The sequence below is a fragment of the Miniopterus natalensis genome, chromosome 1 (genome assembly GCF_054644295.1).
Source record: "Miniopterus natalensis isolate mMinNat1 chromosome 1, mMinNat1.hap1, whole genome shotgun sequence".
Lineage (NCBI taxonomy): Eukaryota > Metazoa > Chordata > Mammalia > Chiroptera > Miniopteridae > Miniopterus > Miniopterus natalensis.
Window position 1 is genome coordinate 152,257,090 of NC_142081.1, and position 17,175 is coordinate 152,274,264.

The following is a 17,175-nucleotide window of genomic DNA, read 5'->3' on the forward strand; positions in this document are numbered from 1 at the left end:
TGATGGGTGAAAGCTGTATTACCTTTTCCTATGAACAACCCTTTGGCTTCAGATATATATTCTGAATATGCTTCTGGTATAATGCAAGTAGTAGTAATACTTTCCACACCTCAGACTTAAAGATCTTTGATGTTTTTGGTGTTTAGATACTTTTATCAAGTGCCAGTATTAACTTTGGTGAAGTCATGATGAATTTCAACTTTCCATAGTCAGAAACTGAATTATATCAGATCATTTACAGGTAAATAATTCCTCAGAGTCATTAATTTAAAACATGAACAATGCATAGAAAATCTAAATGTTAGCATCAGAAGCCAAAGAATTAAGTTGGTGATCCTCTTCAGCTACCCCAACTAGAAAATTTGGTTTTTGAGCAGAGAATTAGAAAGGAAATTGGTTTCTCTCAAATTTGCCGTATCTGGCTGATTTTACCAGATAAGTCTCCTTCTATAAGCCAGAAATGTTTCTGCCAGCAACTAGTTATAGGATGCTAGTTCACAATGGGAAAATACTGGCTCCTTTCTCCCTTTTTTTATTTTTTATTTTTTATTTTTTATTTATATTATGCCTTTTGGTCACTAAACCATCTATTATTTATCTTGCACATTGGATCGCAGCACATGTCATGTGTTGACAGTGAAGATGTGCCTTAACCTTATATGCAACACATTTAATGGATTCATCTTGTATCAAAAAAAAACAATTCCATGTGGTCCAGTCCTAAACTATCATCTTACATGTGAAATTGTACTAGTCACTCCATTTCCGTTCTTCAGACTTACTTGTGGCTGTTGTTTAACTTTCCTTGACGGACAATATAAATACAGATAAGAGCCCAGATTATAAGTATGTCTTGATGAATTTTCACGAAGTAAACAAATCCAGGTAACCAGCACCCAGATCAAGAAACAATATGTTACCAACACACACACACCCCTGGCCAGAACCCCCTCCCTCGTGTCCCCTTCCCATCTGTAGCATGACCTCCTGCCCACCAAGAGAAGCCATTGTATTGACTTCTATCACTGTAGATTGGATTTGCTTATTTTTGAACTTCGTATAAGTGAAATCTTACAATATATATTCTTTGGTGTCTGACTTGTTTTACTCGGCTTTATTTTTGTGAGATTAATCCAAGATGTTGCATATATGTGGCTCATTTTTCCGAATCACTTTGTGGTATTCAATTTTTGGAACATAGCTTATCCATTCTACTGTTGTTGAGCATATGGATGGTTTCCAGTTTGGGATTGCAATAAGTAGTGCTGCTGTGAACATTTTTATATGTGTCTTTTGGTGAACTTACCGCCGTATTTGTTTTGTATATACTTAGAGTGGAATTGGGTCATATGTGCAGCTTCAGTAGATACTGAAAAATAGTTTCCCAAAGTATTCCACCCTCTCCGGCAGTGGAAGAGTTCCAGTTGTCCAGCATTCTCACTGATGCTTGACACTGTCAGGCTTTTCATTTTAGCGATTGTGGTAGGTGTATAGTAGTAACACCTGTGGTTTGATCCTCAGGTTTTTTTGTATAAAATAATACAAAGTCTTTTTTTTATGAAATAGCAGTTTTAAAACTCCTTTATATATGGTAGAAGCAGGAAAATGCCATAATCCTCCACTTAATATTGTGGTAACAGGAAGAGATAGAAATAATTGTTTGTTATAATTGTTGATGATAGAAAATAAACCCCAAAAATGTTATTGCATACTGACAGGATCCTATCCTAGCTTGTGAAGTTTATCTAAAGTTCACTTACTGTTGATCACTTTGAGAAAGGCAAATAAGAAAGGCAACAAAGGATAATTCACTTATGCATAGTCCAGAGCTGTCTTCAAGCTGAAGGCCCAAAAGGCCCATAAAATAAATGGTCAAAGCTAATACTACTTGCCTTTCCTTACCTCTATAACTCTTGCCTTATTGTGTGTGCAATGGACATAAAATGCAGAAGACAAACAGCAGTGTTGAAACACAGATACTTGATCTCATTCACCATTTAAGTAAATGGGAAATGCCTGTATATCAATGAATTGGGCATAACAATTATGTTTGAAATATTTGTTCACTCCTTTTGCAGATATTTATGGAATATTTCCATTATGCCAGGCACTGAAATAGTTGCTAAGGACACAAAACCACAAACTCCTACTCTCAAGGGACTTACCATCTAAAGAAGAGACAGATATGTCAACAAACTGTAGCCACTATAGAGTATAAAAATGTGTCACCCATTGGGGCTGCTGTAACAGAATACCATAGGACTGGGTGGCTTACACACAACAGAAATTAATTCTCACAGTTTTGGAGGCTGGGAAGTCCAAGATCAAAGTGTCAGCCAATTCAGTGTCTGTGAGCAGATTGTGTCTGATGAGGGCCCCTCCTAGGTCCATACACAGCTAGCTGTCTTCTTGCTCTCCTCACATGGCAGAAGTGGTCAAGGGAGCACTAGGGGTCTCTTTATAAGGGCACTTATCACATTCATGGCATCCCTCCCTCATGACCTAATCACCTCTCAAAGGCCCCACCTCCAAATACCATTACATTGGGAATTAGGTTTCGACATATGAATTTGGGGTGACATACACATTCCTTCTGTAGCAAAGCACATGTGGAATTACAAGGTACACACAGGCTGTGGCAGGGGACACGAAGGAGAGCGAGCATGTCTCCCAGAGTGGGGGAGGTTGGAAAGGGGCGGCACGAGGGAGGTGGCTCTTGATATGAATTTGCCAAACCAGAGCCATTCCAGGGCAGAGGGAGCTGGACAGGGAGGTGTGGGACAACCCAGTCTATCCTTGGAGCTGGAGGCAGAGGGAAGGAGGAGAAACAGCAGATGATGAAGAGCTTTAAGTACTATATCAAATACTATACCAGGGAGTTGGACCTGATTCCTCCCACTGCCTAAATGCTGACTCCTTTAAACATATTTGAGTACTGATTTTAGGTATACAGAGATGAATTAACCCATGTGTTATATTAGCAGGTGTTCATTGAATCCCTCCTGTTTGCCAAAATCTTGTCCTTAAAAGCAAAACAATTTCATAGGATAGAAAGACATGTCAAAAAAATTCTAATTACAAAACTATATGGTAAGTATTATAATAGAAATGCATGCTTTCTTCTTTCCTGGGCTTAGAAATTAGTAAGGTGTCTGGTAACTCTGAACCTTGAGGAATTTTAAATAGGGAACTAATAACGATCAGAGTTTTGATTTAGGAAAAGCAAAGCTGCTAATGGAGTGATTTCCAGAGTAATCTGCAGCTAAAGTCGATATTTTAAATGCCAACTAAATAATATTATCAGCTGAAATAAATTTTGTGAGAATAGTGAGACTTCATTTTAATCCTCTGCACTTTCTCTAGGCCCAGAGCATGCTGGGACAGCTGGTAGCCTGACCCCAAGGAGCAGGCTTCTTAGCTCTCTTGTTCTTGCTTTGCAGGTAACCAAGAATGAACGTCACATTATGAAGCCGCTCTATGACAGGTACCGGCTGGTCAAACAGATCCTGTCCCGAGCCAACACCATACCCATCATTGTGAGTTCACCACCTCTCTGTTGTTGATTACCTGGTTGAATGGGCCCTGGCTATTCATAGGGCCCTAGCCCACTTTCTCATGAAAGAATAGGCTTTAATAGATGAGCATGCCATTAATACCTCTGGCCCATAAGCTTGGGAATGAAGGATTTATCAAAGACTTCTCAGGCTACATCTGTCAAAAAATGAGCAAACCTGAAGCTGATAGAACCTTTTTTTCTTTTGGGAGCCATGCTTTAGCCATATACATCCCCCTGGCATGTGCTGGGCCAACGCCCCCACCCTTTCCCCTGAGACAGAGCACCGAGGCTGTGCTTTCTCCAGGCTCTGCCTGCCCGAGAGCCTCTGGTCACAGCGACCCTCTGTGAATAGCCTTCCCTTCCCCTCCGAGAGGGGATAAGCCCCTCTGGGTTCTTATCCAAGGAGAGATCCCTGAGGGACTCTGGGCAGTGGGCCTTCTCTTTCTGGGGCACAAAGAGAAGTGTGAGGTGGAAAGGGAGGGAGGCTAATGATTGTGAAGGTCATCTCAGAGGCCACCATCCTTGGACTTAGCTGTTTTCGCCTCTGAGCTCTGATTTTGTCGAGAGCGGGGAGCAGCAGCTTGCCCTCAGCTCTGGGAAAGCCTTTCGGGGCTGGCCAGCCCCCGCCCCGGCCCCCGCCCTCCTACCACAGCCTCAGCTTTCCCACCCCCCACTGTGAGTGCCCGGGAATCCCTGTCCCTCCTGGGGACTCAGTTGCCTCTGTTTCAGCTGCCTCTTGTCTCATCTCCGGGGACCCGAAGGCTTCCTCTGCTGGCTTCTAGGCTTTTTTAGTAAGCGGACACAGCGTCCCTTCCATCCTGCCTCAGTCTCCTTGTTTATTTCTAGGCCTAAGCTGAGGTTTTTATGTCTCTTCACAGTGCCCTTGCTTATGTGAATGAGGGAGCGTCTAGAGACCTGAGGTCCTTTTCTAGAAATTTCCTGGAGAATAAATTACCAGCACAAGGATTACTTCTAAAGAATCATTTTCATTCTTCAGTTAGGAACCCCTAGTGTCCCTAAATGGGGTGAATGGACAACAGGGAAGTCAGGGAGCCTTCGTATCATGTCGTGAGCCGACGTTATCATGGGTCAGTCTGTTACAGGGCAGTGTCCTTGTAGTGGCCGTGACTGGGGAGGCGAGTGGGAGGCAGGTGTTCCCCCTGGGGTTTTCTCTTGTGTCTCCCCTTGCTCTCCCGTGAGCTCCTTGGTGCCGGGTGGGGCAGGACGGGGGCTCTGAAGTGAAGAAGCCACTTGAAAAGCACTTTGGTTGCTGCTGGTTTTCCGGGGAATTTCTGTTGGGGAGCATATCATTAAAAGGCAGTGATGAAGAGGCGGAGGTGAGGCAGAGCAGGCCGAGAGAGAGCTGCCGGGGAAGGGGGTAGGGGTTCGCAATGTAACCTACTTGTTAACGCCTGTCGCAGGGTTCCCCTTCCAGCAAGCGGAGAAGCCCTCTGCTGCAGCCAATTATCGAGGGTGAAACTGCTTTCTTCTTCAAGGAAACAAAGGTGAGACCTCCGGCTGCTAACCTCTTGCTAAATCCGCCTCAGTTCCCTCCCTTTCTCCCGTGAATGGAAGGGGTTGTGATGAGGCCCTTCGGTGGTGGCTTCTTGTGGCATTCCCTTAAAATTCTGCACAGAACCAACTTGCAACAATCCTTCATTTGTATTCTGTGTTAGCTGATTTCCTTAGTTTCATTTCATTCCCCCACTTTTTATTGATGTTTTGTTTGTTGTTGTTTGTTGTTAGGAGTGATTCTCTTGTTTTGTTTTATTTTCACAGCGTTTTTTGTTCTGCATTTTTTCTCCCTATTTGGAGAATAGTTTGTGTATATTTCAAAATTGTATTAAATTAGTTCATCGCATAACTTTTTTAAAAATCTCATTTACTGGGTTTATAGAAATGCCAAAATTGACAGAGGCAGTATGTATGGCACACAATAAAAAATTACCATTTTATAGTCAAATGTCATAGTTGCCTTTGACAGATTCACTGGTTCCGTCTCATCCACTCTTCCTTCCTCTTGCCTTTCCTCTGGCACATTTTGTCCTCAGGCCTAATTTTCTCATCTCTTCCTGACCAGCGAAGGTAGTGGTATGACTGGCAGTCACTGGAACCTATGCTCAGGTTTATTTCACAAGTAATTATGGATTTTATACAAATAATCCTTGTTCTCCGTGGCTACTTTTGCTACAATGGGAGGTTCCATCTGTGCCCAGAGATCTGTGAGTCTCTGTAGGGACCTCATTGGTCTAGACCAGGATCAACCTCTTTCATGGTCTTGTTTCCAGACAACTGAGCAAACTGGATTGCCTTATACAGAGCTTTAGAGAGGAAAATTCAACGTCAATCTTTTTTTTTAAATCAGTGATTAGGTTGGAAGGGGGAGTAAAACCCAAAGCAGAAGTGAGTTTTAAGAGTTTCAGTTGTCCTGTTTCTGTGACAATTCCAAGCCTGGGGGGGTCATTTATTTACCGTGGTTAGGAACGATTACTTCAGAATACAGGGCCTCACTCCCACAAAGGGGCACAGATTGAGAACGGCTCCATTTTCTTGCCTAATTCTCATCATTATAACCAAGGTAAGGTACCAGAAGCTACACAGGCTTCTCTTTTATTTACTCTCTTCCTTTTCTTAGCTCTTCAGGGTCTTAAATGCTTCATACACCTAAATTTAAGGTATTAGGCAATGATTGTGCTCACTATTTATATTATTTTAAATGGAACTTGTTTTATGAAAATGCTCTAAACGTGAAATGTAGGTGACTATGCTATATTGTAGCTTCAAAATTAGAGCTATTTTCTTATAATAAGAGTAGAAAGAAGACACATTTTGTCTAGCTGGTAATTTCACACAAGTATCAAATCACCATAATTGAAGAAAATTGGACAATTGTATGTATGAAAATGAACATATGTCTCTTAGAATCATGCAATAGAACTGTTACTAGATAAAAATGCAGTCTTTAACATATCCAAAATGTGACATGTAATAATTGCCTCATTAAATGAATGGAAGACATACTAATGACACTCTTTTAAAAAGAAGACATTCTTTCAAATCTTATCGTATATCTTGGTTAATTTTTTTCACAAGTACACTTTGGCCATTGCTCTTCTACTGGGCCACATGATGGTCAGAATTTCAGACAATTTTGCAATGATTGCATTGCTTTTGTAAATAGTGCTGTCTTTTAGTTAATTGTGTTCCAATTGGCCGGGCTTATTAGCATATATTTAGATTATACTAATTCTTGGCAATTCTGATACAATGTAGAATTTGGTATGTGTGCAGACAAGAAGATTGTATCTAAGTGTTTTGTTGTTTTTTTAAACCATCCCTAGTTTTAAATGTTCCTGGGAAGAAACCAGCTGTGTATGAAATAGCCAGCTCAAGTTCTGAGGCCCTAAATCTTCCAGCCCAGAAATCCGAGAGGCCATCTCGTCAGTTCTCTTATCCAACATAAAAATTTACTTTAAAATTTTGCTGAAAGAATAGAAACACTGTCCCTAGGAAGAGATTCCTTCCTCAAGCTTGACAAGTTTACAGCAGTGGAGAGAGCAAGCTAAACATCAGTAATAGCTGAAACTTAATATTGTTTTATAATTATTTTTAAAATTATAAAATATACTTATATATGTAATTTTATAATGTATAAGTTTAATAACTATAAAATATTACGATTAATGAATATAATTAATATTATATCCACAGTTATTATTGATTATTACTTTCTACTTAAGAGGCTCAGCTCTGCCCTCTGGAATGACATGGAATGAGCACAGCGCTTCCCCATGAGAGCACTTAGTATATTTAGTCACCTGCCCTGCCCACTCCCACCCACACTCTGTGAACATTTTCGCCAAGTTTTTCTTACTGTTTCTCATATGGTCCTGCAGTCTAGTGGCTCTGCTCTGTACCCACACGCCAGTCTACCTGTATCCTTCTTAAAAGCTGACACCTGAGCTATACACTGTCTGGATGTGGTTTAACCATCAAGGCAGAGGATTGAGGACTAGTCCCGACGTCCACCTAGGGCTGACTAGGGCCCTTCAGTTCCACAAGTCTGTGACTGCATGACTGTCAATGTTTGTGAGTTTATTTCAGTCTTTCTCTAGCAGGATGTCTCAGCCTCAGCACTGGACACATTTTGGGCCAGATAACTCTTTGTTGTGGGGGGCTGGCACCTCTAGTCACTAGATGCCAGTAGTGCAGTACCACCCCCCTCCCCGGTTGTGACCACCAATAGTGTCTCCAGACATTCCCAAAGGTCCCCAAGGGGCAGAATCACCCTGGTTGAGAAGCACTGCGAGTGGACTGTCTCACTGTTGATTTGGGCAATCCCCAGCTTCCTTTCCCATGGATCGCTTATTGTCTGCGTCCAGCTTTTTTCTCTAACCTAATTATAGGACCTTGAATTTTTCCAGTTAGTTACTTTTTATACTTCTGTTCCCGTCTTAATGAAATAGAGTAAATTTAGATTTTGGATTCCAAAATACTGGCTATCCCCACCCACTCTGCATTTCATGTTTTGTAAATGTGCCTTTTGTGCCTTTGTCCACATGATTGATAAATGCCGAGTGAGGCAGAGTCGGGTTTTTCTGCAGAGTCACAGCGCCACTGCGCATCACTCTGCACAGATTTTCACAGCCAGCTTCCTCCAGTAGGTCAGCTCCCCTCATTATTTACTGAAGCCCAGATTTCATACCGGTCCTATCAGACAAGGGGAAATTGTTAGTTCTCATGATTTGTTTTTAAGGAACCAGTGCTAATCACCGTTGCTCACTGTTTATCAATTGCTCATAGATTATCTATATATTGATTCTTTCTACCTCCTGCCTCCTGAGGTTGATTTGCTGCATTTGCACGGAAGCCACTTGGTTTAACTAGAACAACTAATGTTTTACTTCTTGTTGTTCATATAACTGTACTCCTAGCCAGTTGTTTCATTTTTCAAGATATTAGGAAATTCTCTCCTGGTCTGATTGTACATTTTGACAGTAAATTACTTCTTTTAAAAATCTTTCTTTCACTATGCTGTTCACCTGAAACTAATACAAAATAATATTGAATGTAAACTGTAATTAAAAAAAAAATTTAGTCCTTTTTTTTTTTCAGACTCTGATATTATTTCTTCCTTAGACTTACAGTAGCTTTAAAATTGACACTAAGAAATACTCATTTGACTTCATTGTTTTCTAAGTGCATTATCATCAAAGCAAACAGAGACTAATGATACTTTTCTTAGAATCTCAGATGACGAAAAATACACTCATGATTCTTGGAAGTGCCTTGAAAAAAACTTAGGAAGCTTATGTTTCCAGTCATGGGAAGATACATGTTTTGATCTTCTCAAAAGTTTCCTAAGATTTTGCGTATCAGGCAACCACAAAATATTTTATAATCTCAGTTCTTAAATGGAAAGGCTGTATTGTTCAATTTCTGAGAATGTTCATAGCTTAATAAAAAATACGTTCTGAGATGAGCAAGTAATGGAATCCTGAAAGCACTGACTGCCAGTGGTGGGTTTTGTAACAGAGCTGGGAATCTTTAGATTCTTCTGCTTCATTTGACTGAAGATGTAAATTATGAGGGTTGTTCCTTCCTACCCTCAGCCTTGACAAGTGTTAATTGTGGTGTACGCTAATTTTTTCATAATTTTTCCCCCCTATTGAGTGCCTGTGTATAGTTTGTATTATTTACTGTGTACAGATAGGTGTTCAATAATATATCCATAAGGTACTTATGTGTTGCTAAATGTAGATAAAGAAACTGTGTGGTATCTGAATAATTAGATTGTTAAATGATACTTGTAATGAGAGTACCAGAAAAAGTAACCAGGTTTTGGCTGGGGCTGCTGTGTACTTCCAGGAAGAAGAGGAGGGTTCCGAAGACGATATCAACACGAGGCCGGACTTCACGGACACTCTGAAAACCCATTTCAGCGCCCGTTGCTTTCTCGACCAGCTTGAGGATGATGCCGATGGGTTTATTTCCCCAATGGATGATAAAATACCATCAAAATGCAGCCACGACACCGGGCTTTCAAATCTGCATGCTGCTTCGATGTATGTTGGTTTGGTGGCGGTGGTAAAGTATTTGGGTGAAAATAACTTCCCTAAATATTATTTTGGTCTTTGTACTTCCATTGGCTGAAAAAACACAAGTGACTTACCTGGGGTGCATCTGTGTGGGTAAAACAGTGAGTTTTTATTTTTAATTTCTGGCTCAGTTTTTTTTAATATGCTTCATCCTGTGTTATTTGAGAAGCATCCGAGATCGAACTTAAGCAACCAGACGGTCTCTGTAAAAGGCGTTGTGCGGTTCTGTCCTCCGAGGCTCATCATTTAACACTCACTGAGCACATATGTCAGCTCTTTCTTTTAAATCAAAATATGATGGGATTTTACAAGCCCAAAGAATTCATAAGTAGCAGGAGCCCCAGAGACCATAGCTGCTGTCAGTGGTTCAGGGGACAGAAAACATCATTTCTGCTGGCCCTCAGCTCCCTCGGCACTTTTTGCACATATGTGCTTCCCTGTGTCCACAAGCCCTATCCAGTTGCACATTCATTGCATTTATGACAATTCAGATTTAACTCAGTTTTCTCGAAATTTTTTTGCTCCTCTTAGACCAGAACTCTTGGAACACCTCCAGGAAATGAGAGAAGAAAAGAAGAGAATTCGAAAGAAGCTTCGTGATTTTGAAGACAATTTCTTCCGACAAAATGGAAGGTAGTGTGCGTGTTTGCCCCCCCCCCCCCCACTCCTCTGCACACGCTCCTTTTCCTGCGCTGCCGCCCCGGGGTTTGTGCCCAGGACCCCTCGGGGTTCACTGGGCGGTGGGGGGTCTGCATGGTCCTCAGGAAGAGGGGCTCCTTGGGGATGGCTGAGGCTGATGCGGGCTGAGCCAACGTTTACACAACTAGCCTGTCCCATCGAATTCTAATCTGAAACGAGCAGCGTGGGGCTCAGTTCCCCTCGACGGCCCTGGTTGGTTTTTGTACTTGTCTTAAACTGGAAGGGGAAATAAGGAAAGGAGGACTCTAGGTCTTGCTGGTTTTAAAGCACATTTTAGAAGCAAAGATGATCGTCGTTAAGTTTGAATGAAAAATATACAAGAAGCAGTAGAGGCACCCGATTGATAGGGCGCTTTCCTCCAGGGGGTTCAGGCATAGCAGACCCCCGCGTCGGCTGTGCTGAGGGACAGCCTTCCCTTTGCCGGGGACTGCACCGCCTGACTCGGCCACAGCAGGCGACACACAGACATGGAAGAGACTGGCAGCTCTTACGTTGGAGTTCCTTTTTTTCATTTTTGAATTGATTTTATTTTAATCCAAATTACCTAACCAATGTAAATATAGTTTCTCATTAAGTCCCCTTTCATACTTCTCAAAAGTGTCGGGAAATAAAAGGACCATAAAAATGAACTTTGGGATTTAGAATGTGTTGTCTTCCTGTTTATTTCGATCATTGTATACATTTATTTTTAGGATCTTTGATTTGGATTTGTCCTGTAATGACTTTCTCAAGATTTATAAGTTTTATGCCTAAATATTTGCTTTTCTTTCCCCATGTGTTGCAGGATATTTAGAAAATATAGGTAAGCAGATAAAATAAATCATACCCAAAGTGATACTAATACCCAAAGACAGGCCAGGATTAATGTTTCAATGTGTTTCATTCCAATCTTCTTTCTAGGCACATTTTTGGTTTGTCTGTTTATCTTTCCATATAATTATGGACAAGTATGTCACATTATGTACAAGTATCCTATGCATGAGGAACTATATATAATTCTATAAACTTCACGAGTATTCAGAAAGTATAATTGATGGAAATTAATAATCATCACAGAAGTTTAGAACTCTGAGGGACATCAGATATCATAAAATCTGGTTCCATCATTTTGTATCTGAGGAGAGTGAACCCCTCAAAGGACACGGCTGGGGCTCTTCCCACTGCCCTGTTCCCGTCACTGCCCTGAGCCACCTACAATCATTTTCTTGAACAGAGCAGGCTAGCAATAAATACGTTTATTTTTAGTTCATTGAACAAAGTAAAATAAGGCCCATGCTATTGCCTCTCCCATATTTCTTTAACAAGAAGAAAGGGAAGCCTGGTGTTTGAATGTTTGACATGTGCATTTCAAAGTGGAAAGAGAAGCGGACGGCACCGCCCAGGGACGGGAGCAGCTGCGTTGCAGCGGGACAGATTTCCTGGCCCGCTTTCCGCCTGTGTGGACCGTGGGTGATAGGCCGCGCATAGATTTCATCCTGAGGCTCATATTACATCATGGAGGCAGAGCCACTTAGTGCAGTGATTGACCTATATAAATAAGCTCTCAACTAATACTTGTGCATGTAAAAAGAATGCATATAAAATTACTCAGTAAACTGTCAAGGCTTACTAGTACTATGATTCAATTGTTGAATTCCAAGACTAATTTTATAATTAGGAGTATTAACTATCTGTTGTTTTGTAAACAAAGAAAACCTGTAATTTATGGATATACCAATTGCTAATTAGAAATTTAATGGTTTATTAGGTGAAATATATATAAGTGAGAAAGCATTAAGTATGAATAAAGGATTTCAGTGTATGGAGACTCTTAATGTGAATTCATACATACCAGCAGCAGAGAGAGAGAATGTCTACATTTCGTAGCCCTTCATGTGATTCTATAAGGTGCCAGGTTAACTATAGAAACTCAGTCACATGGTGCCCTCTGGGAGCTGTCCTTCACTGCTTATCTAAACCCAGCTCCAGTCTTCATACCCAGTGACGCTTGGCCACACTGATTCTGCCGCTTGATAAACTGCAAGTTTGCGAATGCTGGTAATTCACCTGCTGAACAGTATCATCTGGGAGACAGCAAATAATCCTCCGTCCCCTTTCCCTTTGTTTCCATTAGAAATGTCCAGAAGGAAGACCGCACTCCTATGGCCGAAGAGTACAGCGAATATAAGCACATAAAGGCGAAACTAAGGCTCTTGGAAGTGCTCATCAGCAAGAGAGACACTGATTCCAAGTCCATGTAAGGGGGCAGCCGAGCTCCAGCAGAGGGGGCTGGCGATGCACCGTGAATCTGCATCCCCCGGGGAAGAGCAGCTCTGCAGAAACTGGAAGGCAGCCTCAGAGCTGGACGCAAAGCATGGAGCACCTCTGCCTCCAGGCCTTTGGGATGGGCTCTGGTTTCCAGTGCCCCTCTTAGCAGCCACCTAGATAGAAGAAGGCAGCTGGTCCTGACTTGGGAATTTTGTAAGGGAAGGTTAAGATTCCTGCACACGTGCACACACACACACACACGCACACACGGCTGTGGAAGCTGTACTAACACTAGCGGTGATGAATCACTACATGGAGACACTCATCCGCGGAGAATGTCCACTGTTCTTCCATGGATCACTAAGAAACAGGAGACCATTCTCAGTCCAATGGGATGAAAACCAGCTCAGGACTTCATAGAGCAAACTTGCTGTGCAGGTCCCTGTTCTCTTTGGACCCCATAAAGTGGGAACGTGCATTGGAGCCCTATTTGCTGCCTTGGCCATTCCTGTGACCTTTCTACAGAGCTGCACCTTCCCCTACTCGTGTGAATTGTTTCCCGCCAGCTCTCAGGTAGATGGAAGCTGTGTCTGCCCAGAATGGGCATCTGTTGGACAGCGTGCTTTCAAGACTTCTTCAGCTAACGAAGATCCCTGTAGGACTGGATCATCGGCACAGGGCAGAGTATACAAGGAACTATATTCACGCTGATTTTTAAACCAGGTAACAGGGTGAAGAGCCTAGAGAATCCTTTCCTCAACATTGACAGCACTTACCAGTCTCAGATTTTAACATCAGACACTAAGCAAGGCCAGCATGCTATGGCAACGCCTGTTTGGGGCTGGTTTCATTTTGGCACTAACCAAATGTAAAGGGCCTTGCTTAATTCTTAGCTGAAGCGTGGAGGATCATAGAAGAGAGAGGGGGGAGAACACCTGTGTTCTCAGCCACCTGAGTACTTACCAGAGTTTATTATTTTTTTTTTTTTTAAGCAAACCTGCACTAAAATCCCCTACCTGAGGGGTAAATGTAGCCCTTGGATCTCGACCCAAGGCAGAATCTAAATCACACTATTTTCAAGATTATGTGTAAAGTGAACAAATAATGTTGTGTAGCCAATTGTGATTATAATTTTTTCGAAGACTGTGTCACAAAGCTGTCTATATTAGACATTACGGAGGGACCAGGGAATTTAAGACACCAAATCATTCATCTCCTCAGTGTGCTGACATCACCTCGTGACTTGTTGTTACGTCTTAACCTTTTCTGTCCACACCAGGGAAAGTGGGCTCTGGTTCTCCCTGTGCGTCCTGGGTGCGCCTCTGTGCTCTGAGGTCGGGCAGGTGGCCACACACCAGCCCGTTGCCAGAAGGCGCTTTGGCAGCTCTACCCTTTAAAGACAGTGTTGCAGGTTGAGCAAGGCCACAGGGTATGCCCACCTCTATGGGGGGGAGCCGGTAAGAAGACGAAAAGAAAGAACGGAAAACTCTACTGACCGGTTGTCAGTTTCTAGCCCTGGGTTCTTGAGAAACTGGTCAGATTGGATTTATAGTAGCATTTTTCCATTGCTGAAGTGAGGGGGCAGCTCTGTCGGTGGAAAATTGTTTAAGTCGGGAGTGGGTGAGAGAAATGTTTATGTAGAAGCATGAGCAATGTGTTAGAAGTGCCCTGGTTTAATCCACACACTTAAAGATGGTACCTAATCCTACAAATGTAAATGTATATGAAAATATAGTTTGGTATTCTTTGCTCTACTGTTTACATCGCAGATTGCTATAATTTCAAGGAGTTATAAATAAAATGATGCACTTTAGGACGTTTTCTATTTTTGAAATCTGAACATGAATCATTCACATGACCAAATATTGTATTTTTAAAAGAAACACATGTCTAGTCTGTTATTTGTAAGTAATTATTCTCTTAAATAAGCTACAATGTAAATCAAATCATTACCAGCTAACCTTTAAAGCACATCTGTTTAAGAGTATTGTTTGGAAAATACTAACGTGCTGCGGAATTTAAAGAGAGGAAAAGCTATATAAATGAGAAGTTTCTAAATGTTTTGAAATCTATTGTTTCTGCCAAAGGTAAATTACGTCAAAGATTCCTTCAGGAAACCCCATTCAAATCTGTATGATTGAATAAAACCAAACACCAAGTACAGTACAATAAATTGTGTATGGAGCGTCGTGTTTTCCTTTGGAACTTCTGATAATCTGTACACTCCGTCGAATGGCGCCCGATTAAGCGGGGGAGCCCTATTTACTCGAGATCCTATCTGAAGACCTGTTAGCCTAGGCCCGGCCGCCAGAGTGCTGAGGGGAATTTGTTTCCACAGCAACCATCTCTGTAGCCCGGGGTCCCTAGGCCCTGGAGGCGGCATCGTAATCGGCTTCACACGGAATACTCTGGGCTGGGCTTTTTTCCTTTGCTCTCTTGGGAATGGGCGTGTTTATTACCACATGCCAACGAAATAAATGTCAAGGGTTATTTATTAACAATAAGTAAAGGTAAAACATGAATAAACTTGATTGTGCGGTTGTAAGAATTAAAGATAGAAGAGGCTTGTAATTTTCAAAAGCATTTGCTTTTCTTGGGCTTCGTTTGGGTAAACATTGAAATAGGTGTTTATATGAACTACGGTATCATTACTGCGTTTCATCTTTGAATCATTTATTTTGGATTTCACTTTCTGGTCATGTAAGCACAAGGCTTAGTCTGAAGGGCCTGCTTAGACGTTTTCGAGGCAGCCCAAGTTTTCTTGAGCTATTAGAAGAAAGCCGGCCCAGTCTGTGATCTCCGAGTCAGGGCAAATTTCCACGAAAGACCGAACCAAGTTAGATTTCCCCTTCGGGTGCCAGCTTGCAGTCAGGGTTAGCACTGCCGAGGCGGGGGTCAGCGGTGTCTCTGTCTGTGACATCGGTGTAATTTTTGCTTTGTCTCGTTCTGACGCAGCATGGCGCAGTGGCAGAAGAGCCTATTGCAGGGTGTTTCGGCTCCCAGGTGAGGCATTTCCAGCCCCGCACAAATGCCTCAGGGCAGTCCTTGTGTCATAAATGTGACACTGAGATGTTCTGAGGCCAGCAAACTTGGAGCCCCTGGGGGCTGAGCGTTGGTTAGCGTGATCGAGCTTGGGATTCCTTATAAGGTGAATATTTAAGTTTATTACAGAATCAAGGTGTGGCCATGGTGCCAATTAATTTGGTTCTTTTTGGGGCTGCCTAGGTCTCAGTAGACGGAATTGGGCCCAGTATCTAGAACCCATCACAGATTTACAAGCAAAATCCAACTTTAAAGTTTGCTGATTGTTTTAGTGCTTCCTAATCTGATCATGAAGATGCCATTTTTAAGGGTCACACCTTACTACTTTTGATGGTGTATTAATTGAATGCCATAAGCTATGAACCATGTAGTCTGAATTCTATTTTGCTCCCAAGAGGGGTCTCCCTGACACTCTGCTTCCTGGGATTTTTCCCCAGAGGTGGGGAGTGGTGGTTTCTGCACCAAGACCAACACTCCCTCCGCGTTCCTTTTCCGTGTCCACTTGGTTACATCAACAGGGAGGGACAAAATTGTGCTAAATTGTTGAAGCCGTGTTTCTTCTGATGCCCACGTGTTTCCCAAAACCCAGAACGTGCTTTTCTTTCCTTTTATTCCCTTCTTTTATTTTCCCCCCACTTGACCCTTGAAATGTCAAATTGTGAGCACTGGCCCTTCGTCACAGGGCGGCGACAGGGCAGGCTCCTCATGTCAGCCCTCGTGTCCCTGATCGCTTTCCCGAGGAGAGATTGTGCCGCTCCGGACACCCGCGTTCTTCCACCGCCGTCCTTCACGACAGGTGTATGTGGACCGGCTGAGGTCGCTCGCAGGTTTACATAGATGTGGGCGTGAAGTGCACCCGGCACACCCACAACTTCACGCTGCCCCGAAGCTGCAGCTGCGTCTCTGGAGAATCTCATCTTGCCTGGAATCAGGCCAGTCGTCGTGTGCGTGGCTCGAGAAACTGTGCTGGCAGATCCGGTTCTCCATCTGCAAGCACCTCTCCGGTCATGAAAATCTCTACGAGTGGACACAATTTTGGTAAATCAAATGGGCCCAGGACAACGTTTACATGACATGTAAGCAGAAAGAATTTGAAATTGGAATTGTCCTTTTTTAAAATGTAAACTGAATGAAAAAGGTTATGTACATTTTTGTACGTGACTGTATTTTGTATAAACTTAAATAAAATATTTTGAACTGTGAACGTGCTGAACTTTTTGACAGGGTCGGGAATGTCTGAGAACCGCCTGCCTTGCCTGTGGGGCCTGACCTTTGCCGTCAGGGAGGAACCGGCTGCTCCCATGAGCTCAGCAGCCTCACGAGGATTACGTTTTTGTTCTGACTCCTGGGAGGGCAGCGAAAGGTGAGGCCGACTGGGTGCAAGCTGGGCCTGCCCGCAGTCGTAGGTAGGACTTGTGCCGTCTGCTCAGCTGCCCTTAAAAGAATTCGTGGAAGGGTCTGAAGAGGTGCAGAAACAAAGGCAGTAAGCAAAAAACGAAGTACTTTTCCACCACCTGTTTTGCCACCAGGGGT

The 17,175-nt window shown here is 42.7% G+C and overlaps 1 protein-coding gene across 1 annotated transcript in view; it reads left to right on the plus strand.

Annotated features, from left to right (window-relative positions):
* Positions 1-16,846, plus strand: part of FAM13A (family with sequence similarity 13 member A) — a 243,773-nt gene extending 226,927 nt beyond the window's left edge. The window contains exons 20-24 of the mRNA XM_016203224.2: positions 3,441-3,536; positions 4,978-5,061; positions 9,425-9,621; positions 10,186-10,287; positions 12,467-16,846. Coding sequence (XP_016058710.2) covers positions 3,441-3,536; positions 4,978-5,061; positions 9,425-9,621; positions 10,186-10,287; positions 12,467-12,593 — 606 coding nt within the window. The 3' untranslated portion in view covers positions 12,594-16,846. The remainder of the gene's footprint in view (positions 1-3,440; positions 3,537-4,977; positions 5,062-9,424; positions 9,622-10,185; positions 10,288-12,466) is intronic.
* Positions 16,847-17,175: the final 329 nt, after the last annotated feature.